This window comes from Dromiciops gliroides, chromosome 5 (assembly GCF_019393635.1).
Source record: "Dromiciops gliroides isolate mDroGli1 chromosome 5, mDroGli1.pri, whole genome shotgun sequence".
NCBI classification, from domain to species: domain Eukaryota; kingdom Metazoa; phylum Chordata; class Mammalia; order Microbiotheria; family Microbiotheriidae; genus Dromiciops; species Dromiciops gliroides.
Window position 1 is genome coordinate 5510402 of NC_057865.1, and position 27842 is coordinate 5538243.

The window sequence follows — 27842 nt, forward strand, 5'->3', positions numbered from 1 at the left end:
ACAGCCTCCTGGGGGACCGGCTTCCGACCTTCCCGGGTGTTAGGGCCTTCTTGGTCTTCAGAAATCCGTGCATGTGTGTGAAGCACTTGGAAAACCTCAAAGTGCTACAGTAACACCGCCAGTACTATTATCGCTAGCACCATTGTTAACACCCTCCTTGTCACTGGGTGTTTCTCTGGCTTCTTGTCCTTCCTGGCAGGATGTAAACTCCGTGAAGGTGGGGACTGTCATTTTTGTTTTCACTTTGTATCGGGGCCTAGCATATAGTAGTCACTTAATAAATGCTCGTTGGAGTGGAGAAAACGCCTGAGAAAACCATGGCAGAGTGTAGCCACCTACTCTGCTACAGCCATAAGGCTGCAGATGGCTAGGTCACAGCCAGGACAGGGTCCTCCACTCCAGCCCGGCCCAATGACAGGCTTCCAGTCTAAGCACTCTCGGGCACAGCCAGCCTCAGGGGTGACAAGAGGGACCACCCTTCTGTTGGCTGCCCCTAAAGGAAGTTATCATGGCCTGAAGGAGATGCAGGAAGCAATCCCCCCTCCCCCACCAAGGTAAGGAGAACCAGGGACCTCCCGAGGGGGTCCCTTTCCCCCTGGCTTGGAGATCTGAGGACAGCACAAATGAGCCCCGTGAGGGATGATGAGGACACAGAGGAAGTGTCCAGTTTGAGCTCGGAGGCTGGTTCTGGGGCCAGTTTACTCAGCTTTTCTGCTGAGAAACAGTAGAGAACAGGACTCACCCACACCAGCTGCCTGGCCTTGTGCCTGGGAAAGGGGAGGATCGGGAAGGGACAGGAAACAAGTTTGGCTTGGAAAAAGGCAAACCATCACATCGGGGAGATGTTGTGTGAGGAGCGGACCCCCGCCCCAGCTCCCCTCCCGATTTCACACCGAAAACACTCTCCGCTACAGCGGGAGCTAAGCCCAGGCCAGTCCGGCCTGGAGGAGACTTGGGCGAGTCGGCGCCCCTGCGGCATCCCTTGGGGATGCACGTGGGGTGGGGTGGGGGGAGAGGATGATATGGGGCTGGAAAGGTAGATTTGGATCAGGTGGAGGCGGGATCCTTGAATGCCCGAGGAAGGAAGATGGACCCAGTGGCTCAGCAGTGAAGCAGCAGGAACAAGGCGGACCCAGAAACAACCACACCCACGTCTGTCTTAGCTTCTGTCATTCTGTTTCATGGCAGATCATGTCAGGAGGAAATGTAGAGAAAGTCCGAGGTGGAGGTTGGAATGAACAAAGCCTTGGAACCAAAGTGAACCATGCGCTGGCTGTCTGCTCATCGCTGTGCTCCCACGTGTGAGTCTGGGACGGTCGTGCTGGGTGTGAAAGGTAAGGAGTCCGGTGACCATCCCAGTCCCTGCCAGTGTTCACAGAGCTCACAACCATCTTATGGGGAAGGTACTTTTTTATTCCCATTTTACAAATGAGAAAACTGAGTCACAGAGAAGTTACGAGATGTACTCAGAGTCACACAGATAGGAAGTCAGTGAGGGAGAATCTAAACTGAAGTCTGTGACTCAGGAGCTCAGTCCTCCATCCACGGAGCCATTGATCTGGGGAAGTGTGGACACATTTGTCATGTATATTGCAGATGGGATCCTTGTTTGGGGTTCCCTTCTCCCTTAGACAGCCTGTGACTCTTTGGGGTGCCAAGTGATGCCAAGAAGTAGAAAGAGAATTGGGACCATTCTCTCACTACAAATTCCCCTTCCATTGAATTCAGCACTTTTGTTTAAAAGGATGGATTTCTAGCTTGGGTTGGGTTGGATTTTTCCATAAAACAAACCTGATCTTCTGTGCCCTCTGGTTGCCAGTGTAGACAACGTAGGGGGGTGGGGGGACCTCCCAGGAAGCAGCTGCTGCAGGGATTTCTCAGTAAAACATCTCTTACAACCAAATGACTGACTTTGCACAGACTTCCACGTCCATTTCAATCGACCATGTTTCATGCCGACATAAATTGGAAGTCAGGCCTTTTTAAAAGATGAAATGTCTCTTCCTGGACTAAATTAAACACATGTGTTCAAAGGGTTTCAAAGGCGTTTTCATTCTTAAACATTGTTTATAACTGGAGTATACTTTACAAAATGCCTTGTTAATTGAAGTGTCTGCCTGAGACAGGATTTCTATCATTTCCCTCATGACATATTTCAAGGTCTTTAATCCTGCAAATTCCTATTTGGTTTTTCCCCCCTCACGATTCTTGACTGTGTTGGAGTGTTTGATCTAGGTTTGTGTGACAGCTTAAACAGAGGTGTGAGCTAGGGGGGAAAGAAGCTGGGACGCTCTTGTCGCTGTTTCTGTCCTTTGTGATCCCATCCAAATCCCAAGCTTTCTGGAGCCTCAAAGTCATCACAAGGGTGTTAGGATTTGTTCTGTTCTCAGAACATAGAATCTGGGTAAGGGTCCACCTGAGCAGCAGCCTAGAGCTTGCAGTTAAAAGACAGTCTAATGAATGTCAGTGAATGCTGATGGTTTTTTCTTGGCTGAGTAATTTGAAACAACCTGTGGACGTTTAAAAGAAAACTTCCTTTTTGTTTGTGAGATCAGGTTGCCCAGGGCAAGCATCCCAGAATGGCAGCATTGACAATATCTAAACCACCCAATAAACAAATCCCAAATGCCAATTATAAACACCTCAACCATGATCAGCTAGCCATCTTGAAAACCTCTGAGGCTGAGAACCTCATTACTCTACACAAGAACGTAATTCCATTTTGAGATAGCTCCAAATTGCTAGAGATTTTTCCTTTACACAAACACTAATTCTGCCTCATTCTATTGTCTGGGTCTGACCAGAATGAAATAAGCAGTCTAGCCTCTTCCCTATTATAACTATTTGAAAACAGTTAGCATGGACTCGCTAAGATTTCTCCTTTCTAAGCTAAGCATCCTTAATTTCTTCCTAGCAGTTTCAAGTCTTTCCACCAAGGTCAATCTTTGTTCTAGGAATCATAGGATCTCAGATTAAGAAATAGAAAAGATGGGCAGCTAGGTGACGCAGTGGATAGAGCACCGGCCCTGGATTCAGGAGGACCTGAGTTCAAATCCGGCCTCGGATGCTTAACAATTACTAGCTGTGTGACCCTGGGCAAGTCACTTAACCCCAATTGCCTCACCAAAAAAAAAAAAAAGAAATAGAAAAGACATTAGTGGTCATCTTTGGTTGTTGTCTTTCATTCTTTTCTATTTTTTTTTTTTGGTGAGGCAATTGGGGTTAAGTGACTTGCCCAGGGTCACACAGCTAGTAAGTGTCAAGTGTCTGAGGTTGGATTTGTACTCAGGTCCTCCTGAATCCAGGGCCAGTGCTCTATCTACTGTGCCACCTAGTTGCCCTGTTGTCTTTCATTCTTGAAGAGGATCAACATTATATCACTGTGTTGGGGTCAAGGCACAGTGTGTCCAACTGTGGCTAATGAGACCAATGCAAACTCAGAAGGCTCTACACGGGTTGGGTACAAATAGTCCACAAGAACGTTTGTGGTAGAGATGTCTCTAAATGTACATATCTCTTGTTTCTTTTGAGCCACTGCAATTCTGCTTTGCTCAGAGCGCAGCACCTTCTTTGGTGTGAGCACACCATGCTGGGTGGGCCTGTAGTAGCGTTTTCCATATCTCACAATTGATTACAGTTCTTCTGAGACTTTGCAAGTGTCTTTGTATTGCTTCTTCTGCCCTCCATGTGAAGTCTTGTGACTTTCTTTGTGTGAGTTCTCCATAAAACAGGCTTTTAAGCAAACAGCCATTTGACATTCTAATAATGTGACCAGTCCATTGGAGTTGTGCTCTCTGCAGCTGAGTTTGCATGCTTGAGTACAGCTCAAGAAAGGACCTCAGTATACCTCACCTTGACAGGTGATCTTCAGAATCTTCCAAAGACAATTCAAATGGAAGGAATTCAGTTTCCTGGCATGGTGCTGGTAGACTGTGTAGGATTTACAGGCATACTACCATGAGGTCAGCACAATGGCTCTGTAGACCTTCAGTTTGGTAGTCGGCCTAATAGCTCTTCTCTCCCACACTTTGCTTTGGAGCCTCCCAAACACTGAGCTAGCTCTGTTAATGTGCGCATCAACCTCATCATCTATGTGCTCATCCCTGGAAACTATACTGCTTTACCTATAACATTCAACATCTCTCCATTTGTGTATGAGGTCATCCAAACACAGGAAAACAGCTCTCAAGCTGGAAGGGACTTCACAGGCCAACTAGTTCAGACTCCTCATTTCACAGCTGAGGAAATGGGGTCGGGAGAGCCAAGTGACTTTTCTAGGGTCACACAAGGAGTAAGTAGCACGGCCAATGTGCAATCTGGGGTCCTAGGAGTCCATCCTCAGTGCTCTTCCCACCTCACCACGATGTAATTCTGTCTCATTTTGCTCTAAAATATCACTCCCAGGAATGACTACAGCATCCCCCAGTGCTCTGACCAAGGCAGTGTACAACAGGACCAACATCTTCTTATTCCTCTCGGTTTTCTAGAGCAGCATCGGCTTTTTATGTATTGGCTGTCTCCTACCTTTATTTATCTCATGCTGAGCTTACAGACCTTCCCAACCATGTCCTTTTTCACACAAGCTACTTTCTTGCCACATTTCCACAATTTTGGACTCATGTGGTTCATTTCTTGAACCCCAAAGTGACTTGATATGTTTCTATCAAGAATGCAGGGGCAGCTAGGTGGCGCAATGGATAAAGCACTGACCCTGGATTCAGGAGGACCTGAGTTCAAATCCAGACTCGACACTTGACACTTACTAGCTGTGTGACCCTGGACAAGTCACTTAACCCTCATTGCCCTGCCAAAAAAAAAAAAAAAGAATGCAGAATGCCAAAAAATAGCAAGAAGAGATAAGAAAGTTAAATTTCTTAAATGAGCAATGCAAATGTGAGAAAATAATTATTAATAATGGATTTCTAGGAGAAACCTAGGCATTAGTCTTTGCTGCTCTCTCCCTCTCACACCAGAAACCAGCCCAGGATGAGTTCACCTTAACCAAAGAAATGCCGATTGATTCCTTTGATTAGCTAGGGGAAGACACATTTAGAACTTACTCTCTCTAAGACCACTCCTCCACTCATATCAGTCAATGGAGCTGAATGATGCTAACCATTGGCTTAGGTCAATGTGTGGCGATCGATCTGTCTCTACCAAAAGAGGATAAAGAGACTGGACCATGAGAAGCTTGCTCTCTCTTTTACTCTCCACTCGACTCCTCTCTCTCTCTCTCTCTCTCTTGCTGCTCGCCCTCTTGGCTCAATATGCTAGGTATGTAATTGTTTAGGCCTGTAAGTCTGTGGCTAGTGGGGAAGTCAGGGAGACACGTGGTCAGTGCTATTAACTAATAACAAATGCTTACTGCCCAAACTAGTATAATAGCCATTATTATATATAGCAATTAACATAGCAATAACAATAATCTCAGTACACCCAGCCTAATCCCTAAATAACTTAAATAACACACAAAGAAATAGAAGAAATAGAGGAAAACAATAAAATGGGAAAGACTAGAGAACTCTTTGAGAAAATTAAAGAAATCAAGGGAGTGTTTCATGCAAAAACAGGCGTTGGCCATCCCTCCCTATTTCCCATTATCTGAAAATGTGATGAGTATCTTAGTCCTTCAACCAAGACCTTGATGAAGATGCTGAAAAGAACATGGCCAAGGATAAGCCCTGTTCTTCTACCAGAAAAAGGAACCTTCTCCCTTATGTCGAGAAGGGGCTTTCATAAGAGGCACATTGGCGCTCACTGGTCAGATGGTCAGATTTGGCCCTGGATTCTTCCTAAGATGGGTGAATCCCACCTTTGTGACTCATGCCATGATCAAGGCCTCTCTTGGGTGAAACCTCACAATTATGAAAGGTATTAGCTATGTCAATGAGGCAGGTAGAGTTATCATAAGTAAAGAAAAGGGGGTACAGGACCTGTGTTGATTTCAGCTGAAAAAAGTTAGAGATCATGATGATAATCAAGGTATCCCCAGGATGGAATGAAGAATCAGACATCACGCCTAACATTATTTTCATTGGGCATTTGCTTTTTTTCCAGGACAAGTCAGCCATGGGCAAGCCTGGAACTTGGGGAGGAAGCTAAAATCTTCCGGGGTCTGGGGCTTAGTCAGAGGCTGAACTTTTCTTTCAGTTTGAAATGTTGGCAGAGGTTTTCTGAGCTCTTACACTGAAAACCTTCTTTCCCTGGGGAAACTGTAGCAAAATCATTTGATTCTGTGAGAGGGTACAGTCTGGGGTCATGCACATTCATAGGTGTGGCACCACGGACACCATAATGAATGGAAACAAACAGGAGAGCCAGAATTCAGGGGGAAGACATGATGACATGGACCAAGTTCCAGCCCAGAACTCTAGGCTTAGCTTTTAATTCTAATAAATTAGGGTCTATGGGCTTGAGGGAATAGGGAAAGAGTTCAACATTTCTCCAATAGCTATGTGCCAGGCACTTCACTAAGTGCTTTGCAGATGTTATTTCATTTTATTTTGATCTTGATATTGGCTTGAAGGAATAGCATTGGAGAAGAACCCCTAAATCCTCGGGGTATACTTAGAACCTGTGAGAAAACTATTATTAATAATGGACATTTTGGGGACACAGGGACCCCTCCACTCAAAGGTTTAGCTAATCCCTTTTAGGACCAGCCCAGGAGCCTAAGGGTGGATCTCCATAGAAATGGAGTTTGATTAGATGAGATTAGCTCCACCTGGACTTCATCTGCCTTGTCCTTCAGAGATGGTCTCTTTGCACACTGCCCCATTAAGTCATTATATCCTTAGGTCATTTTACATTTACATTTACATTACATTATGTCATTTACGTCATAAAGCTTATTTTAATATGGACCACCCTCGGGTCACATCAGGCCAATTCGCTTTGAGTAGAGTGTAAGAGCAGCCCCTGTTGAAGCAGGAACAGGGTGGACCACAGGAGGCTTGGGATGACTTGAACATTTGCTCCTGGGACCCCAAGTGGACTCCCCCATGACCCCTCTCTCTGGCCCCCTTCCTGGGACTCTCTCTTCCCCCTTTAGGTAATGTAGGACTTGAAGCAGTTCTGGAGTGGACGCTAGCTGAGGAAGACTCAACTCTCTCTCTAGGTCTTCTGAACTCTATTTTGGAGCCATGTGCTCGCTCGCTCTGTCTCTCTGTCTCTCTGTCTCTCTGTCTCTGTCTCTGTCTCTGGTGCTGGGGGTTTTCACCTTGTGTTAAATGCGGTCAACTCTTTACTAACATTTAATATGATTTAATAAATGCTTAATGCCCCAAATCGGTGCAATAGCCATTAATTTATAAGTAGCAATATATTTGAAACCCCAGCTAAGTTCCTCAATAATTTAGAACAGAGACGGGCTTCCCCAATATTTCAAATGTCACAAAACCTAAGGGAGAGATGCAGTCTTACTCATCAGTATAAGTAGATGGGATAAGGATGCCCAGGCTCTGTAATAGACAACACTTACACAGTACCTTGGGAATGCCTTTGGTCTTTTGTTGACACAGAGCTGCGCATGCCTGACCCACCTCTCTTTAAAGACACATTTTCTTTTGGTGATATATCTCATGGCTTTTAAAAATAAATTACTGGGGCAGCTAGGTGGTGCAGTGGATAAAGCATGGGCCCTGGAGTCAGACACTTGACAGCTGTGTGACCCTGGGCAAGTCACTTAACCCCAATTGCCTCACCAAAAATAAATAAATAAATAAATAAACAAACAAACAAACAGACAGACAGACAGACAGACAGACAGATAGATAGATAGATAGATAGATAGATAAATGAATAAATGTATAAATAAATAAATAAATAAATAAATAAATGAATGAATGAATGAATGAATGAATGACTTATACTCATCTATCCCTAATAAATGGTCTAATCCATCTTTAGAAACCACCACATTTGACTGAGAGGATGCTTCACTACCTTATTTGACTATGATGAAAGTGAGCTTCATGCCTTCATGATCCTAAAGGAAGAAATAATTGTTTTGGCTGATGAAACAGCAGGTTTCTTTTGAGGCAGTAATGTGTGGCCCTGGAATAAAAAAGTCCTGGATTCAATCCTTGCCTCTGATGGTGTGATTATGGGCAGGTCGCTGAACTTTACTGAGCCTCAGTTTCTTCCTCTATACAATGGGACAGTCCCAGCATCTGTACTTCTTTCCCAGATATGCCAGGAGAGAGAGAAAAATGGTCATGCGCTTCACGTTCTCTGAAAATGTAGTTATTATTACATGAGGGTTACTCACTTAAGTGGGCAGGTTGTATTTTAAAGAAATGATGAAATGTTAATTAAGAGAAGTGCTGGAAGGCAACAAGAAATAAATTCCCTGAGAAAATGAACTGACATATTCATTGAGGATCAGGCTCAGGGCAGAGGGAATGGGTCTGTGCCAATGCAGGTTGCCATCTTTACAGCTCACAGCCTTAGGAGGGTTGCCCAGAACACTGAAATATTAAGTGACCTGCCTTGGGTCACAGAGCAAGGATGTGTCAGAAATAGGGCTTATACCGAGGTCTTTCCAGCCTTCAGTACAGTACTCTAATAACTGTGCCACACAGTCTCTCATGTCACATGTTCATTTGATATACCTAATCATGGAAGATTGGGTCTGAAAATGCAAAGCCATGGATTTTGGTTGTAGAGGGTGCCCTGATCACCTTGAACACCCCAGGGAGCCCTCATAAAGGTTCATCGTGTCAAGAATAGACACTCCCTGAGTAGATGGCACTGAAGGTAAGGGTGGGTGAGCCTGTATCCTTCCTTCCATTTTAAGTCCCTCTGCCCATAGGGCTGTAAGGCACGACATTAGCCAACCCTTCATGGTAGTCCACAGGAGAACCTGAACTTCTGCCAAATCCTCTAGCCCCTGCCTATCCGGAGCATGTCACTCCCAAATTTAAAGCAAACAATTGTCTGCGTTGTGGGAAGCTTGTGGCTTCTTGTAGACTAGAGGAGGTAAATTTCTACCTCCGCTAGTAATGAGAGACTTGGGCTCCCCAAGAATCTCTAAATGACCCCTCTCTCTTCTTTCTATACCCCAAGCAAATACCACCTTAGCAGCAGGACCCTTGATTTCCCATCTGTCCCTTCCTGGCTCCCCAACCAGGCTCCCCTCTCTGACATTCTCCTCTTGCAGTAGCAGCAGCAAAAGAGAGGTTCTAATAAAAGGTGTGTGTGTGTGTGTGTGTGTGTGTGTGTGTGTGTGTGTGTGTGTGTGAGCAACCGACAACTTCTGGAATTAAGGAGAGAGTGGGGGGTGGGGGGAGAATGGGGGAGGGAGCAGATCAGAAGCAAATCTACTCCATACCCAGTTGTCCATACCTAGGGCATGTCATCCCAAGGGAAGGACAGGTTACGTCTTTCAGATATTTTTTGTTTCACCTCAGTCTGAACTCAGAATTCAGATGACCAACCCAATAGGGTGGGGGTGGATTGGTGACAAGCGTCAAAATAATACCAGCTGCACAGCTACTATCTCCTAATTCCCATTACCTCCATAACATCCTCTCCACATACCTTGGCATCTGCTTCTTGGGACTCTTTGCTTCCTTCAAGCTTCCTGGACCCTCTGACTGTCAGGCCCCCCCCCCCTTCTAAAAGTCCCTGATATTTAGCTATTTCTTTTATTCTTTAAATTAGGAGTGGTGGATGGAAGCTGCAATGGGGCAGGCTTGGTCTGCAGGGTAATAATTCCCAATAGTCAGACTACTAAAGAGTGGAGTACGACGGCTTGCAAGGTGATAAGCTCTCCGTCCCTAGATGGGGGGCGGGGCAGGATTACAGGAGGCTGGGTGCGAGTGGGGGGGTCGCACTCCTGTTCAACTCCAGTTTGGACTGGATGATCCTGGAGGTCCCTTTGTACAGAGATTCTGTGATTCTACTTCTTGTCCATAGATGGCAGCAAATCCCTAAAGTCAGGGGCAAGACATTGACACTGGGGTTTGGCAGAAGAGCTTTTCTGCCAGGAGAAATCCATTCCCTAATTGTCAAAATGAACCTTTAGATGCATGGTCATACACGAGTGGATTGACGACCATGCCAGCGCCGTAATCAGAGAGGTGGGAAAGCGGGCTGATCTGGAGCAGAGGAAGTCCCGCCTTCTCCAACGGGAGACCTTGGGCAAAGCTGCCTGAGGTCTCTGATCTGGAAAACCAGGATGACATCCTTCCTCTAATGAGGGTACGGTGAGGGAAGGGCTCTGTCCAAAAAAAAAAAGCGCCCCCATTCACTTCCCCAGGACCACGGCGAGCCAAGAAGTGTAAGTATTCTGGTTCCCACGGTATAGTTGCTGAAACCCAGACTACCAAGGTCATTCAGGGGCGAAGGGAGCTCTGGGATCGGGTCCAGGTCTACAGACTCTGGTCCAGCATTCTTAGCAGCACTTCTGCTGATTATTGATTAAATGCTTCGATCCATCAATCGATAAGTATTGTTGTGAATACAGCATTGTAGTAGGCATAATGGCAGGAATCAAAAAGTACATAATTGGAAATAACCAAGGATAATGGTCATATAATTCTATCATGAATATGGAAGCTGGAAACCCAAAGAGCATCACCCCTCCTGAGGTCTTTAGGAGAAAAGGATCAGGATCTTTCCAATTATGGTTTCCTTCCCCTGAGCAACAAGTTGGTTTTTCAGTTTTGACCCTTGGCTTGACCGTCACATGAACAGTTCAAGCCCAGGAGCCTTTCTTGAAGGAGTTCATGGTTCACAGTCACATCCAAATACCTGGGGTGGGATAGAATAATTATCACTGTTGGCTTCGCTCATGCTCATCCTGCTCCCCTGCCCTGCCCCTTCCCTCCATGTCCCACACAAATGACACGGCACAGGGTTTGTATTGAGGGAAGGGACAGTTGGCTATGGAGTCAGGGGACATGGAGGCAAACCTTGCATCTTACTCTGTCACCTGTAAAGTTTGGAGGTTGGATCAAATGACATTAAAGTTCCTTCCAGCTTCAAATCAGTTAACTGTGTGCTCTGATCCCCAACTCTAACACTGTTTTGCTGTGTGACCCTTAGATGATTACTTGGTGGCTCTGAGCCTCAGTTTCCTGATTTGTAAAATGGAGATAATAATGCTCCCAAACTCATAGGGTTGTGGTTTTAGTTGTTGGTGGTGATGGTCATGGTGGTGGTGGGGGTGGTGTGTGTGTGTGTGTATGTGTATATGTGTGTATGTGTGTGAGTATGTATGTGTATGTGTGTGTATGTGTGTGTTTTAGAAGTGCTTCACAGACCTAGAAGGACTGTGGAAATCGTGGCCCACATTATGAAGCTGGCTGATCCAAAAGGTCAGGCCAGACCAGGGGAGCCAAACCCACTTTATTTGTCAACTCCACTGCATCTCTAAGTATGGTAGAAACAAGCTCATTGACCTCTAAGTGAGAGAACTGACAGCAGCACTTAAACCTAGGAATGCATTTGTGGCTCAGCTGTCATTGGTGATGGGATCCCTTCGTACCGGACCCATCAAATGAAAGAAACTAGATGTTAGAGTAGATAGAGCTCAGGACCTGGACTATGTAAGACCTGACTTCAATTCCCACCTCAGACACTTACTGTTTGTGTAGCCTTGAGCAAGACACTTAACCTCTCAGCCTCAGTTTCCTCATCTGTAAAGTGGGGATAGTAATCTCTGCCTCACAGAATTGTTGTGAGGATCAAATCACATAATATATAAATACATATGATCCTTGGCAAACCTTACAGTGTTATACAAATGTTAGCAATTATTATCATCTGTACCCAAGTAGAGCCAACAGAGGGATCTCTGAGAAAGCCATTGACAAGCACCCTGCAGCCTCTACCACCGCCTGGAGTCTAAACCTTGACAACCATTTTACTAGGATCCCAATGTCAAGGCATATCAGCTTTCCTAGGTTTACATACAGAATTTGAATGGTCATAATTTGATTAAATCATGGCAAAACAGTATTAGACATGCATAAACCCCAGTCCCATAGAAATCAAAGAATACTCTCAAAAATTAGGACAAGTCAGTGAATGGTGAGAGCAGAGATGCCCCATGATGAAACCTCAATAATGTGATCAAGAGAAGCAGGATGGTTCCCAAAGTGAAAAGTGTGATTGTTCATGATAACTGAGAAGAAAATCCCTCAATCTCCCAGGTGGTCAAAGAGATAGAAATGAAAACAACTTCAAGGTATGATTTTACGCTCACCAAATGGACCAAAATAGAACATGAAAAGCCATGAAGCTGAATGCTAGTGAGGCTGTGATGCCCCAGGTCCCCTCCTCCATTGGTGGCAGAATCACAAACTTCTGGAATCTTTTGGGAGAGCAATATGGCAGCACACAGCAAAGCTTACCAAAACGATCATGCCCTTTGACCAATCCTTTCGTTGTTGGAAATATAGACTGAAAGCATTGTTAAGAATAAAGAAGGGACAGCTAGATGGCACAGTGGTAAAGTACCAGCCCTGGATTCAGGAGGATCAAATCCTGCCTCAGACACTTGACACTTACTAGCTGTGTGACCCTGGGCAAGTCACTTAACCCTCATTGTCCCACAAAAAAAAAATTAAAAAAAGAATAAAGAAGAGAGATCTGTAGCAACATTTTCATAAGTTCAATGGACTCTGCCTTACTCACCTCTCCCTCCCCATCCCCAAAGAAAACAACATTGAAAGAACCTGTGTCCAAAGGCAGAGGAATTGGGGTTAGTGGTACTACTGATTAATTGTGAAATATTGGTAGAATGGAATACCGTCCAACAAGCGTGAAGTAGACAAGAAAATCTCGAAAGAGCTCAATGAAATAATGCAATGTTAAATAAGAAAAAAATAATAAGGGCATTAATAATTAGATAATCAATTCTCTAAGATTCTGGGTTGCAGAGAAGGAGCTGATCTAAATTGGTAGAAGGAGTTTTCTTATCGTGAGTTCTCTATATTTATGACATCACACTTCTAGCATACTCCCTCTCAGCCCTAAAATATCCTTCTCTCATTTCAGCATTACAAAATACTCATCACAATTGTACGAGGTAAGTGGTTGCAGTATAATCCCCATTTTAAAGATGAAGAAATAGACTCAGAGAGGTTAGGCAATTTGTCCAGGGTCACACAGCTATTGAGTGTCAGAGGTAGAATTCTACGCCAGGTCTCCTGACTCTCCATTTAGCTATTCCTTAAACTGAATACAATTGTATTCCAGGAAAAGCTGACTATATAATTTTGTCTGTAATTTCAGCCTATCTATGAGTTTACACCATATCTGTCAGCATTTTAAAGACAAACAAAAAAATAATGCTCAGTACCTCTGGCCCTGTGTCATTATTGATACTAAACCATAGTGAGTAATGGTGGATATTGCTTCTTCCTCACACTCTCCTTTGCTTTATGCAGAATTAGTGGGACTCTGCTGAGACACAGGGATCAAGCATGTAAATGTGGAGGGTTACAAGATCCTCTCTATCCCTCACATATTTACATAGTGGAAGTTCTGCATTTTCCTGCAGCTCAGACTCTCAGGGCAAAAGGAGACTCAGCATGTCTTCCACACCAATGCTGGCTATTAAACATGCACACTGAGGTTGCACACCAAATAGGCAGTGGGATTGCTTAGTGTACTGGACTGTGTGAAAGTGCCCAACACTAAAAGGGACTCGAATATGTTCAGATGCTTTAAATATATTTTATTTATTTATTTTTTTAGTGAGGCAATTGGGGTTAAGTGACTTACCCAGGGTCACACAGCTAGTAAGTATTAAGTGTCTGAGGCTGGATTTGAACTCAGGTACTCCTGACTCCAGGGCCGGTGCTCTATCCACTGCGCCACCTAGCTGCCCCTGCTTTAAATATATTTTAAATGAATATCAATGTACTCGACCCTCTCTGAACTTCAATTTGCTCATCTTTAGAATGAGGAAAATAGTTCTTGTCTTCCCTACCTCACAGGGAAGAAAGAGCTTAATAAAGATAAAGATGCTTTACAAATGGGAGTAATTTGGAGAAATAGTGCCTTACTATGAAGGCCAATAAAAGAGTCACACACAAGTAGTGAACAACCATTTCCCCAAATCATTGTTCTGGTCTTTGCTAATAACTCCTAACACCCTGTCTCGATGTGGGGATAACAAGGTGGTGCCACAAGGCAGGCTGAGGATCCATTAATACCCCCTGGAACTATATCTACAGGACTCAAAAGGGCCATTTCCCTCATTTGCCAAATGTAACTTCTCATGATATCTTAGCCAAAAGTTTGTTGGGGCAGGAAGAGCAGAGGAACAGGTTTCTATGGAACCCAGGTAGTTCAGGCATTCAAAGGGATCATCCAGCCAAGATGCCTTTGATCTTTGGAACTCAATCTAGAGTAGAAACTTGTCAGCATGGAAGAGGCAGTTGAAAGTTTGGTTTGGAATTCTGAGCTATTTTCTAGCTGGAAGGGACTGAGAAACTGCCTATTAATACTGATTCATTTAACAGGGAAGGAAACTGAGGCCCATGTGGGCAAAGTGACCATCCTGAGCTAGTACCAGATAGTCCAGGCTGCTTATCAATAACTTGAGCTACTACAGACAACCTCTGTTCTCTAGGACTCCCCCATGACTGGAGCAGGAGTTGGGAAGGGGCTGCATTTGGGCTGTCCTTCTCTGGACAGAGTCCTCCATCAGGGTGGGCAAATTGATCCATCAGGGAATGCCAACGTATTATGTCATCTCCATTAACAGTCAACAAGCTAGGAACATGTATTACCTTCTTATGATGTGTCAGGGACTGTGCTAACCACTGGGGATACAAATACCAGCAAAAAGAAAGTGTTTGCCCTCAAAAAGCTTATGGTCTAATGTAGCAAAGAAAACCCAAAAAGGAACCTAAAAAGAGGAGGGGAATGAGGGTGTTCAGCACAGAGGCATGGTTCAGAAATCCCAGAGAGTCAGGAGCATCTGTGAGGGGAGTGCAAATTAACTGGCCTGGACCCCTCCACAAAATTGAATCCCCAAGAGGAATTGGAAAAAGGGAGCCAGATAGGTAGAGAGATATTCCAATTGAGAAGTCTATAAGGGGAGTTGGCTGTTCTAGGGTGAGAAGGCTCTAGGAGTTGGAAGAATTTACAAAATGGCACAGCAGTTAATTTGATTAAAAAGAAAGGAAACCAAATTAGCATTATTATAAATGAAGAGTGAATGCACCAAGAATGAAGATGAAATTAAAACAATTATCAAGAGTTATTTTGCCCAATTATATGCCAATAAAACCAACAATCTCAGTAACATGGATCAATATTTACAAAAATATAAATTGCCCAGATTAACAGAAGACAAAATAGAATAGTTAAATAGCCCTATCTTATAAAAATAAATTGAACAAGGGGGCAGCTAGGTGGTGCAGTGGATAAAGCACCAACCCTGGATTCAGGAGGACCTGAGTTCAAATCTGATCTGAGACATTTGACACTTACTAGCTGTGTGACCCTGGGCAAGTCACTTAACCCTCATTGCCCCGCCTCCCCCCAAAAAAAAAGAAAAGAAAAGAAAAAAGAGAAAAATAAATTGAACAAGCCATCAATGAGCTGCCTAAGAAAAAATCCTTATTTGCTTTTGAAAACCCTTTATAGCTCTTCCATGACTAGATACATATTTTTGTGACATGTGCCCTTTCATAAATATTCTCTGGTCACACATGTCTTTTACCCACTGACAGTGTGGAAATCTGTGAGAACATACATACATGAATAGGGGATCTTTTTACTTTCTTTGCCATGCTATTTAATCAAATGTCTTTTTCTTTGAACTGACATGTTCTTTGATTAGAAGGTAAAAATAGATATAGTGATGTGGGCTTGCAGGTTCTGTTTTAAGTGTTTGCCTGCCTCAAGCCTGGTGAAGTATTTCTGGGGCACCATTTATGAGAGGGTGTGAAGTCTAAGTATGATATCTCTACTTAGTTCATTCTCTCTCTTTTTTCCTCTTTCATTTTCAAGAGCCATAAAGTCCTAGAGTTACATTATTTTTTTTTCATAAAGGGATCCAAACTGTAAATCCCCTCGATTTCCTCATTTTGTTACATATTGAAAATAAAGGCAGCAGGAAAACATTGTGTGAATTACCCAAATGAAGATGCATCCCTCTGGTATGAGGAGAATCAAATAGGATTTGGCCAGTCAAGTCAGGGAGAAGATGTCTTTCTATGCTGCCCATAACTTTTTTTTTTACTTTTTTTTTTTTAGGGCAATGAGGTTTAAGCGACTTGCCCAGGGTCACACAGCTAGTAAGTGTCAAATGTCTGAGGTCGGATTTGAACTCAGATCTTCCTAAATCCAGGGCTGGTACTTTATCCACTGCGCCACCTAGCTGCCCCCTACCCATAACATTTTTACAAAGTGATTGTGCATTCAAGTCACCTTTCAGAATAAAGTCTGAAATGGAAATGAGCTCTTTCAAACAAGCCATTGGCCAAACAAGGAAAGTCCTGACACCCCCTTCCCCCAACCCCACCCCACTGTCCAGTACCTGGAAGCCTCAGTTTTCTCTCCCTTCAACAGCGTTGATTCCTGGAGACATCTAGGCAAGGACAGCCAGAGTGGAAACTGCCCTTGATGACAGACCCTCCCATTCACAAAGAAGCCATTGTGAAAAGAGGCTTTTCATTGCAAGAAGCGTGCTCATTTCATTTTCATCAGACCAGAAGATGTTACGTTTTTACGTCTGTGAAATTTAAACTCCAAGAAATGAAAGAGGTGATTAAAATCACAGGAGTCACTAAAGGAATTTTGGAACAACTGTGAAGCAAGGCAGGCCACACAATGGAGTCCAGCTGATTAATTTAGAGAAGTCCCCCTCTCTGGGACTTTTAAACAAGCTCTGTCTGAAAGGAGCCTCTTATCCGGCGCTGCCTCCATGACTTCAGAACACTGTGGAGAACCATCGCAAGCCACTTTCCATTGACCAGGTATGTTGGATCCTTCATTGACCAGTTATATTGGATCCTCCGAAGCTTAACAAAAACAGCAAAGATTTATTATGACTCTCTGACTCTGATACCACAGTCTTTCCCCTTTAATGAGTCCTCTGCTACTGAAACCTTTCTTGGGGAAAAAAAAATTAAGGAAAGTCAGCTTATATTGCAATGATGTCTGACAGTATAGACTACATTCCCCATCCATAGTACTCTCCCTCTCTGCTGAAAAGATAGTGTTTTCTTAACAGTTCCCCATGAAGGAGGCTGATCATTACAATTCATCAATCTGACTGCTTTTTGGTGTTCTTTTCCTTTACATTATTATAATCATATATAATGTTTTGCTTTCTTCACTTTTCACCAGCTATCAATTAATAAGTAAACATTTATTAAACTCCCACCATATATGTGCCAGACTCTAGATCAGGTGTTGCAGATACAAAGATCAAAATTAAACAATCCTTGGTCTCAAGGAACTTATAGGTCTTCCAAGGATTCTCTAATTTCCTCATATTCATCTTATCTTATAACCTGCAACTATATTTATTACACTCATTAGCCAATCAACAAACATTTCTATGAGCCAGATGCTGTGGAAAGCACTAAGGTACCAAATAAAACAAAAACCTGAACCCTGCCCTCAGAGAGCTTAGCTTTTAAGGAGGAGACATATAAATCATGAGGTACATATGGTGTCAATGGGATATGGATGTAGGCATCATCCTACATCATGTAGGTGTTTCAGAGGAAGGCATTAGAAGCTGGGCAAATTGGTAAAGGTGCCTCTTGCAGAAGATGAGATTTGTACTGTCTCAAAAGAATCCAGAAGAACTCAGAGGTGGAGGTAAAGAGAGAGAGGGAAAGAGGTGGGGAGGGAGGGAGGAGGGAGCACAAGAACATCCCAGTCATGAGGGACATTGTTCAAAGGCTGGAGGTGAGTGGCATGGGCGTAGAACAGCAAGTGGGCTTATGTGTCTGAATCATTTACTTCATGGAGGGGAGTAAAGTTCATGTTAAGAAGACTGGAAGTGTCAGAAAGGGCAAATTGTGAAGAATTCCATTTGTTCATCCATCTCCTGATCGATGGGATGCTCACTGTTTGATAGCATGGTTATTATGTTGGCTATCTTATTTATAGAACTTTCTGTCCTTGGATTCTTTTGTGTTCCCAGTAGCAGGATATCTGTGCCAAAGCATTCCTATAGGTAAGTGACTTTTCTCAGATTATTTCAAATTGATTTCCAAGATGTTTTCCAGGGATTTTTATGTTTTGTTTTTTGTTTTGTTAGGTTTAGTTTTTATTTGTTTTCTGCTTGAAAGCTTATGATTTTTTTCTTAAAGCTGCTAGTGGTCAATCAATTAATAACATTTTATTAAGTGTGTCCTATGTGCCATGTATTGTTCTAAGTGCTGGGGGTACTCAGAAAGGCAAAAACACAGTCTCTGCTCTCAAGGACAGATAGTATACAAACACCCTTGTACAAATCAGAAGTGATAACAAAAGGAAGGCCCTACAATTGGGAGGGATCAATAAAGGCTTCCTGTAGAAGGTGGAAGTCTGACTGAAACTTAAGAACTAAAGGAAGCCTCATAGAATATAAGTTACTTGTGGGCAAGTAGGGTCTGTCTCACATTCCCATCACTTGGTATAATGCCTTGCACATGAAAGACATTTAATATTTGTGGAATTGAGGAAAATTGAATTGAAAAGATTCAGATTCCTAAGAATTTGCTAGAAGTTGTTACAACTAACTGTGAATTGGTAATTTAACCCTCCTTTTCACTGACCTTCTTACCTCTATTTCTGGGAAGAAAAGTAGATTTTAAAGGTCGCTCATCTCTTGGCACCCAGAGCACCAATGTGACCATCCAGAAGGAGATGTACATAAATCAAGAATCCCCTAAAATTGGTCAAACCCCAACATGATCAGTATAAAAAAGAGGAGTTTTAGTGAAACCCACAGTAAGGCATTAATCTCTTTACTCTTTGGTAGCACCATCAATGAATAGTGAAATAGCTAGCCAAAGAAAAGAAGGAAGAGAAAACCACTGTTGGGACCTTTGGATAACTGGACAATGGAGTCATAAATGCATAGGTAAATAGGTGTTTTCATGAAGATAATTCAAATGGACAAATCTATAGCTGAAATTCTTGACAGGCTTGACTAAAGGATTATGTGTATGTCTCACACAGCACAACCAAGTTCTGATTTACAGAGATCCCCTCTGGAGAACTGTTGGTGAGAGTCAGATTCAGAATAGGGACTTTCCCCCACCCTTGTTTTTTTCTCCACTTTTTGCAGGATGAAATAGTCATTGAAGCAAGTCAAGAATTTATTAGATGCTATGCCTTTGGCAGAAATAGTTCCTGCAGATGTTTGGATCTCAAGGTTCCCCGTCACTACTATCTATATCTTGCGTGGTTTTATGCCAGTTTTTGATCAATTTCCCAAACTCCTCATCTATTTCTCTTTCTGTACCGGTGGTCTGTAGTCTCTTTCGATCACAGCATTGTTTCTGTTTTTGTCCATGATGATCTTGCTTCAGAAGAGACCCTGCCTGCCAATGCAGGGAGGCTCAGAGTGTCCACCATGGCCACTGAGATGTGCAGCTGGGAGAAGGCTGCCCCAGCAGCCCCAGTCATGTGCTCTGATAAGTTGGGAGCCAGAGAAGGTCCAACTACATCCCTCACCTGTAAAGTAACAGCTCTGTTTCTTCTTAGTTGCATAGACAGATTTTTCCACCTCTCTTGGAGGAAACTGCTTAGAAAGTTGTCAGTTCAGGATGTGCCTGAGAAAGGCATTCTTTTGGGTACTTGGCATGATGTGCAGCAAGTGTCATAGAGTGAGCCAGCTGGATTCCACAAAATGAAAGCCCACTTTTGTGTCTGTAGCCTCAAGCAGACTGGGATCCCTAAGGAACAAAAGGAAGACACCCCTGAATAGTGGGAATATGAAAATGACAGCTCAAAGGGAGAATAGGTCAGTCCTGGAATGGGAGCTCTAGACTGTGGTTAAATCTGGGCATCTTGGGCACCATTTGGACAATACCTGCTTCATATAAAATTTTCCTTTGGAAAGATAAACCCCCCAGAAGATCCTTCTTTCAAAATGCTGTCTCCTCTTTTTATGTGGGAGCCAGAGGATCTTTAGACAATGGTGGGCTAACCCAGGATACAATGTTTAGATGTGAAGAGTGGCCGTAGTGAGATGGTGATCATAGAATCCTGGATTTAAAGCCAGAAGGGACTGTCTAGGTCAATGAGTCCAACCTCCTCAAGGAAACTGAGGCATTATCTGCCATATACAGCAGGATGCCAGAAAATGGAGAGATCATGCCAGACACATGCATTTGGATCTTCCAGAGAGTTCACTTTGTTTATCGTGGCATGAAAACCAGACCAGGGATAGATGACACCTGGAAGTATTCTTATGATTTTCTTTGGGGGAGGGTTTTGTCTCATTCTTTTTTAATTCCTTTGTCTTCTCTTTTTCCAAACCTTGCTCTGAAGAACTGTCACCAATGTGGAAACTGGGAGGAAAGGGGCTCAAGATTTGTAATGACAGCCCTGATCACCTTTCATATCAGGGTGTCTGAAGGAGTGTTATGCTCCCTAGAGGCAAAGAAGCCTGAGGCTCTTCCTCCTCTACACTACATCCTCTGGGTAGTTGTAGGTGATGAGCCCAGGCTTTCATCTGTATTTGATCTTCCTGTCCCTAAAGCTGAGATGTTTCTTCTCTGTATAGAAACAGAGACCCATGGGAGAATGCCTCTGGAACAATGAATTCACAGATTTTATTTGATGCCTGTCCTTTTACCAGGAAGCACTGAAGGAAGGCAGAATGTGGTAGTAGCAGTGGGGCCACCCTCATGCCCACAGTCTTCTTGGCTACCTGGCAGCTCTTCTCGATGATGTCTATCCAATTAAGGATAAGTATATACCTGGAGAGGGTGGAGAGGGCTGCTGGCAGGGTAGGATGCTTGGGCCACTGGAGGTAACATCAAGAATATAGGATGTGGGGCATCTAGGTAGCGAAGTGGATAAGTGGATAGAGAACTGGCCCTGGAGTCAGGAGTACCTGAGTTCAAATCCGGGCTCAGACACTTAACACTTACTAGCTGTGTGACCCTGGGCAAGTCACTTAACCCCAATTGCCTCACTAAAAAAAAAAAAAAAGAATATAGGATGTATGGATAAAGCACTGGTCCTGGATTCAGGAGTACCTGAGTTCAAATCCGGCCTCAGACACTTGACACTTACTAGCTGTGTGACCCTGGGCAAGTCACTTAACCCCCCATTGCCCTAAAAAAAAAAAAAAAGGATCTTCCTCATTTAGTTGGTCATGAGTAAAAGTCTCTAATCCACTGATGGAAATGTGCAACAAGAATTACCCATTAATCATCAAGTATTTATTAAGCAGGACAGCTAGGTGGTGGAGTGGTTAGAGTGCTGACCCTGAAGTTGGTAGGACTTGAGGTCAAAACTCACCTCAGACACTTACTAGCTCTGTGGCCCTGAAAAAGTGACTTAATCCCAATTGCCTTAAACATTCGTGGACATCTGCAGTCATTCTAATGTATGACATCTTGCCACTGGACCTAGTTGGCTCTGGAGGAGAGAATGAGGTAGGTGACCTTGCACAGTCCTCCCTCACTTAAATCCAATTCAGTACAAGCCATGACATCACCCTCATGTCATGGTCCCCTTTGAGAATGAAGGACAAAAACCATTTATATACCTGGTACCATATGAGATGTTGGGCATAGGAAGGCAAAAATCAAGCAATCCTTGTACTTAAAAAGCTTACATTCTATTGGGGAAATGACAGGCATGAATGTAAACAAATACAAAATATTCACAGAGTAAATTAAAAGTAATCACAATGGGGGACAGCTAGTGGATAAAGCACCAGCCCTGGATTCAGGAGTACCTGAATTCAAATCCAGACACTTGACACTTACCAGCTGTGTGACCCTGGGGAAGTCACTTAACCCCCACTGCCCTGCAAAAAACCAAACAAACAAAAAGAAAAACAAAACAAAACAAAAGGTAATCACATTGGTGGTCAGGCTAAAAGCTGGGGACAGAGCAGTCAGGGAAGGCTTCTTGCAGGAAGTAGCATTTGGGCTGAGCTCTGAAGGAATCGAAGGCTCTCAGAAGGCAGAGCTGGTGTGGGAGAGCAGGAGAGGAAATGGGAGATGAAATTGTGTCTGAGGAGGAGCAAGAAGGTCATTGTATGAATAGATAGTATAGAAGGGAGGCAACAGTCAAGTTGTGAAGGGCTTTGGATGCCAGAGGAGGGGAGGGTGTATTGAGGGAAGCCTTGAAGTGACTCAAGCTGGGTCACATGGTCATTTCTCCTTTTCAGAAAGATCGCTTGGGCATCTGGGTGGAAAGGGGGCTATACATAGGTGCAATCTAAGGCAGGAAGATTAACAAGAGATTGTTGTAGGACTTCAGGCTTGCCTGAATTTTCCTTCCACTTGGAGGAAGTCATGTGGTTCTTTACTTCCTGAATGGAATTCAGTAATGTTCCCAAAGATGGCTTGGTCCCAATCAGAAACAGACTGGCCTTGGAGCAATAGAGAGGTGGAGAGATGAAGTTTGGCACTCTTCCTCATCTAACATTTAAAATCCTGAGGTAGGGAGGAATGGCCCTAATCTGCTGAGGATTCATGGAAGACAGGGATAAGACCTGCACAGGTTGGGCAGGTCTACATGAATTGTAATGCACTCCTTTGGAGGAATTGTCCATATGAGAGAGATCCATTAGACTGTTGGAGTGTGGAAAGTTCACTGAACCTATATGCAAAGCAATCCAATTATTACCAGAAAATGATGAATGCAAATATGGCCTGAGAATGCAGTAACTGGGTGGTCATTATGCCTTGGGAGGAAAGGGGCATGGATCTGGGAAAGTTCAGCACCTGTAGAAAGACAAAGAAGGGACTGGCATCTGGGGTTTCAGAGAACAAACAATTCTGGATAAATTCAAATTCCCAGATGAATCGGTTACCAACTCCCTGAAGCCCCAGCTGCACCTGGGTGAATGGGCCATGCAAATGCATTCAAGCTAACTCAGCTCAAAATACCAGGGAAGGCACTCTGCCAATGCTGATGGGCATTCACTCAGGCTTTCCCTGAAGGAGTGGGCGGCCTGGACAACATCATGCACGATTGCTTTATGCCATTGGCTTCTGGGGTCAGTTGATGTAGCCTTTAACTCTGAGTGTGAAAGACAGCCTGGAAGAGGGGCTGGGGAGCTGGCGTTGGACCCTGGAAGGCTTTCATTGGGTCTGCCTCTGGCACACACTGGCTGCTTGGATATGGACAAGTCAGTCGTCCACTCAGTGCCTCAAGTAACTCATTAAGAATGTAAGTGACTGAGAAGGTGTCAGTCCACAGCGACAGAGGGAGGTTCCCACATGGAAGAAATCACAGATCTGATTTAAACACACATATACACACAACTGAGAATTATCAATCAATCATCAAACATTTCTTAAGCCCCACTATGAGACAATGACTGCCATGATAGTTTTTTTTTCTATTGAATAGAATTTTATTTTCCAAAATATATGTAAAAACAAAATTTAACATCAATTTTTTAAAACTTTGTGTTCCAACTTCTCTTCCTCCTCCAGTCCCACCCCCCAACCACTAGAACTCAAGCATTTCAAAATAAGTTATACATGAGTAGTCATGGGAAACATTCCCACATTAGCTAGGTTGTGAGAGAAAACAGTCAAAAAACCCCAAAACTTCAGACTGAGGAATTGTCAAAGAGGAACAAAAAAAAAATGGAAAAAAATATGTTTCCATCTGTTTTCAGATCCATGATAGTTTTTATAGACCTCCCTAGGAGCTCAGCGGCACCACAGTGGACAGCACACCGGACCGGGAGTTAGAAAGATCCAATTTCAAATTTCACCTCAGACATTTACTGGTTGCATGACCCTGGGCAAGCCTGCCTCAGTTTCTTCATCTGTAAAATGGGGGTAAAATAGCACCCACCTCCTAGGGTAGTCATGAGGATCTTATTTATAAAGAGCGTAGTACAGTGCTTGGCACATAACAGATGTTTATAATTAATAAATGCTCATCCCCTTCCTTCCTCCCTCCCTCCCTCCCTTCCTTCCTTCCATCCTTCATTTTAGTAATTAGGGGTACAAAGACAAGAGAGAACCAGCCCCTGCCTTCCAGTCTAGTATTTGACCTATAATGTGAAAACAAGACCCCGGCTCTTTGAAAGAAGGCCTCCTGGAAGTTGTGAACACTGAGGCTTGTTCTCTCAGATCCAAAGGAAAGGGCTTTTAGGAAGTCTGTGCAAGGCCTGAGGACTCTTGTGAAGAGGTGCCAGCTGGCTCAGTACTCAGGTACAGTTAGAATGAGATGGGCAAGGGGCAGCTAGATGGCGCAGTGGATAGAGCACTGGCCCTGGAGTCAGGAGTACCTGGGTTCAAATCTAGCCTCAGACACTTAACACTTACTAGCTGTGTGACCCTAGGCAAGTCACTTAACCCCAACTGCCTCACTTAAAAAAAAAAAAAAAAGAATGAGATGGGAAAACAGGACTCTGTCCCAGGTGCTGATGGAGGGTGACTGCTTCTTCCCCGGGTGATAGCTCCTCATCTTGTCTGGGTGCAGTTGCCCTGTGGGCCTCAACAGGGGATAAGCATCTCCTCACTATCGGGGAGAATGTCCTCTGTGGCCTGACAGACCCCTCCCCCATCACAGGAGCACAGTGTCATTGATTTAGAGCTGCAAGGGGTCCCAGGTCCTCTCCAAATATAGTCTTCCCACTACACCCCAATTTCTTCTCTGCCCACCACAAGTGCCCTCTCCTTTAAACAAGCTCTTTTCTGCCTGATGCCTTCTAACCTCCTACACACACACACACACACACACACACACACACACACACACACACATACACACACTTAAAAAGATACACACACTCATACTCACACACATACACACACTTAGACAGACATACACACACTTATACTCACACACTCATATACACACTTAGACAGACAGACAGATACACACACTCATACTCACACACATATACACACATAGACAGACAGAAAGATACACACACACACTCATACTCACACACATACACACTCTTAGACAGACAGACAGATACACACACATACACACACTTAGACACACACACTCATACTCACACACACATTCACACACATACACACACTTAGACATGCACACACTTATATTCACACACATATACATACTTAGACAGACAGATACACACACTCATACTCACACACACATACACACACTTAGACAGACATACACACACTTATACTCACACACTCATATACACACTTAGACAGACAGACAGATACACACACTCATACTCACACACATATACACACATAGACAGACAGAAAGATACACACACTCATACTCACACACACATACACACTCTTAGACAGACAGACAGATACACACACTTAGACACACACTCATACTCACACACACATTCACACACTTAGACAGACATGCACACACTTATACTCACAACATATACACACTTAGACAGACAGATACACACACTCATACTCACACACACATTCACATATACATACACACACTTAGACAGATACACACACACTCATACTCACACACATACACACTCTTAGACAGACAGACAGATACACACACACATACACACACTTAGACACACACACTCATACTCACACACACATTCTCACACATACACACACTTAGACAGACATGCACACACTTATACTCACACACATATACATACTTAGACAGACAGATACACACACTCATACTCACACACACATACACACACTTAGACAGACATACACACACTTATACTCACACACTCATATACACACTTAGACAGACAGACAGATACACACACTCATACTCACATATACACACATAGACAGACAGAAAGATACACACATTCATACTCACACACATACACACTCTTAGACAGACAGACAGATATACGCACACTTAGACACACACACACTCATACTCACACACACATTCACACACTTAGACATGCACACACTTATACTCATACATATACACACTTAGACAGACAGATACACACACTCATACTCACACACACATTCACACATACATACACACACTTAGACAGATACACACACTCATACTCACACACATACACAGTCTTAGACAGACAGATCCACACACATACACACACTCATAGTCACACACATACACACACTTAGACAGACAGAAAGATACACACACACTCATACTCACACACATATACACACTTAGACAGACAGATACACACTCATACTCACACACACATTCACACACATACACACACTTAGACACACACACACACTTAGACACACACTCATACTCATACACATATACATACTTAGACAGACAGACAGATACACACACTCATACTCACACACATACACACACTTAAACAGACACACACACACATACACACACTCCTGAGTGTCCCAGACATGGCTCTGCCTAAGTATGGCTCTTATCACATATATTTGACTATGTTTGAACATGACCACCAGTGAGCATATCAAAGGTGGTGACCTAGCAGTGCTGGGGACCTGACATTTAGCACCTTCAAGAAGGAACATGAGGAAGGAAGGAAAGAGGCAACAATCCGGAGCGGTGTGCACTCTTAGAAAGAAATTCAGAATGAATTTGAGTGAGTCCCCCTCAGATACCATTGGCAAACAAAAGGCACCCATCCAGTCCCTCCCCTTGGCATTTGCATTCCTCCTGCTCCAGCAGGACATCAGGAGAGGAGCAAATGGCAAAAGACGTCTTTCTGACCTGTCTTCTCCCTGGCCTTGTCCTCTGGTCCAGGCCCTGGCTGAAGGGAGAGGCTGGCCCGTGCTGGGCTCCTATCAGTCGGATCTTCTACTCTGGGTTTTCGAGAAGTCTGCCAGGAGAGACTGGGATTTCTGGTAGGAAACATGACCTGCCTGTCTGAATTTGCCCACACCATAGTCCTGACAGCTCTGTTCATTATCGGGATTATTGGAAATGGGTTTCTAGTGGTCGTGAATGTTAGTAAACTCATTCAGAAGAAGAGGATGATCTCCATCGAACTCCTCCTCACCTGCCTCGGGATGTCACGGCTTGGCCTGCAGATTTTGTTGACACTTCAGGGTGTCCTCAGTATCTTCTTTGCCAATGTTTACCTGCGGAACATTTATGGATCTCTGTTCCTTTTCATCTGGATGTTTCTAAACTCCTCCAGTGTCTGGTTTGCCACCTGCCTGAGCATTTTCTACTGCCTTAAGATCTCTGGCTTCACACATCCCTCTTTTCTGTGGCTGAAGTTCAGGGTCTCCAGAGGAATGCCCTGGATGCTCCTGGGCAGCCTGCTGGCCTCTGTAGTCACTGCCATCTTGTGCGCCTGTACACTGGATTACTCCCTAGAGTCCTGGCCCAGCAACACCTCCCTGGACAGCTCCGACCCTGAGAAAGTGGTCGTCAGTGACGTGTTCCTGGTCAACCTGATTCTGATGCTTCCTCTGGGCCTGTTTGTCGTGTGCTCAGCGACATTGCTTGCCTCTCTTTACAGCCACACCCAGCGGGTGCAAAGCAGCTCCTCTACCTTGGGGAGCCCCAGCACAGAGGCCCACATCAAGGCCTTGAGGACGGTGACCACCTTCATTTGCTTCTTCCTTTCCTATTTTGCAGCCCTCATGGTGAACCTGACATTCATGGTGCCCTTCAGAAGTTTCTGGTTCTTCTTCGTAAAAGATGTGATGGCAGCCTACCCCTCTGGCCACTCTGTTATCATCATCCTGGGCAATTCCAAATACCAACAGCCATTTCGGAGGATCCTGGGCCTCACAAAGAAGCCATGA

The 27842-nt window shown here is 44.0% G+C and overlaps 2 protein-coding genes across 2 annotated transcripts in view; one reads left to right on the forward strand and one right to left on the reverse strand.

Annotated features, from left to right (window-relative positions):
• The window catches only part of VWDE (von Willebrand factor D and EGF domains), a 57352-nt gene extending 56373 nt beyond the window's left edge, over positions 1 to 979 (reverse strand). Inside the window, exons 1-3 of the mRNA XM_043967467.1 lie at positions 894 to 979; positions 622 to 767; positions 340 to 493 (exon numbers count right to left, since the gene is read on the reverse strand). Of these exons, the coding sequence (XP_043823402.1) occupies positions 340 to 493; positions 622 to 767; positions 894 to 979 (386 nt within the window). The remainder of the gene's footprint in view (positions 1 to 339; positions 494 to 621; positions 768 to 893) is intronic.
• Positions 980 to 1264: 285 nt separating this feature from the next.
• On the forward strand, positions 1265 to 27842 carry LOC122728658 (taste receptor type 2 member 8-like). Its single transcript, XM_043967468.1, has 2 exons — positions 1265 to 1334; positions 26905 to 27842. Exons 1-2 carry the CDS (start codon positions 1265 to 1267, stop codon positions 27840 to 27842), a joined length of 1008 nt encoding a protein of 335 aa, XP_043823403.1.

Excerpts from the sequence above, each read along its gene's own strand:
- LOC122728658 (XM_043967468.1), top strand. The coding sequence starts at position 1,265 with ATGCGCTGGCTGTCTGCTCATCGCTGTGCTCCCACGTGTGAGTCTGGG. Across the intron at positions 1,335-26,904 it reads GGTCGTGCTGGGTGTGAAAG|TCTGCCAGGAGAGACTGGGA; the intron begins GTAAGGAGTCCG and ends GTTTTCGAGAAG.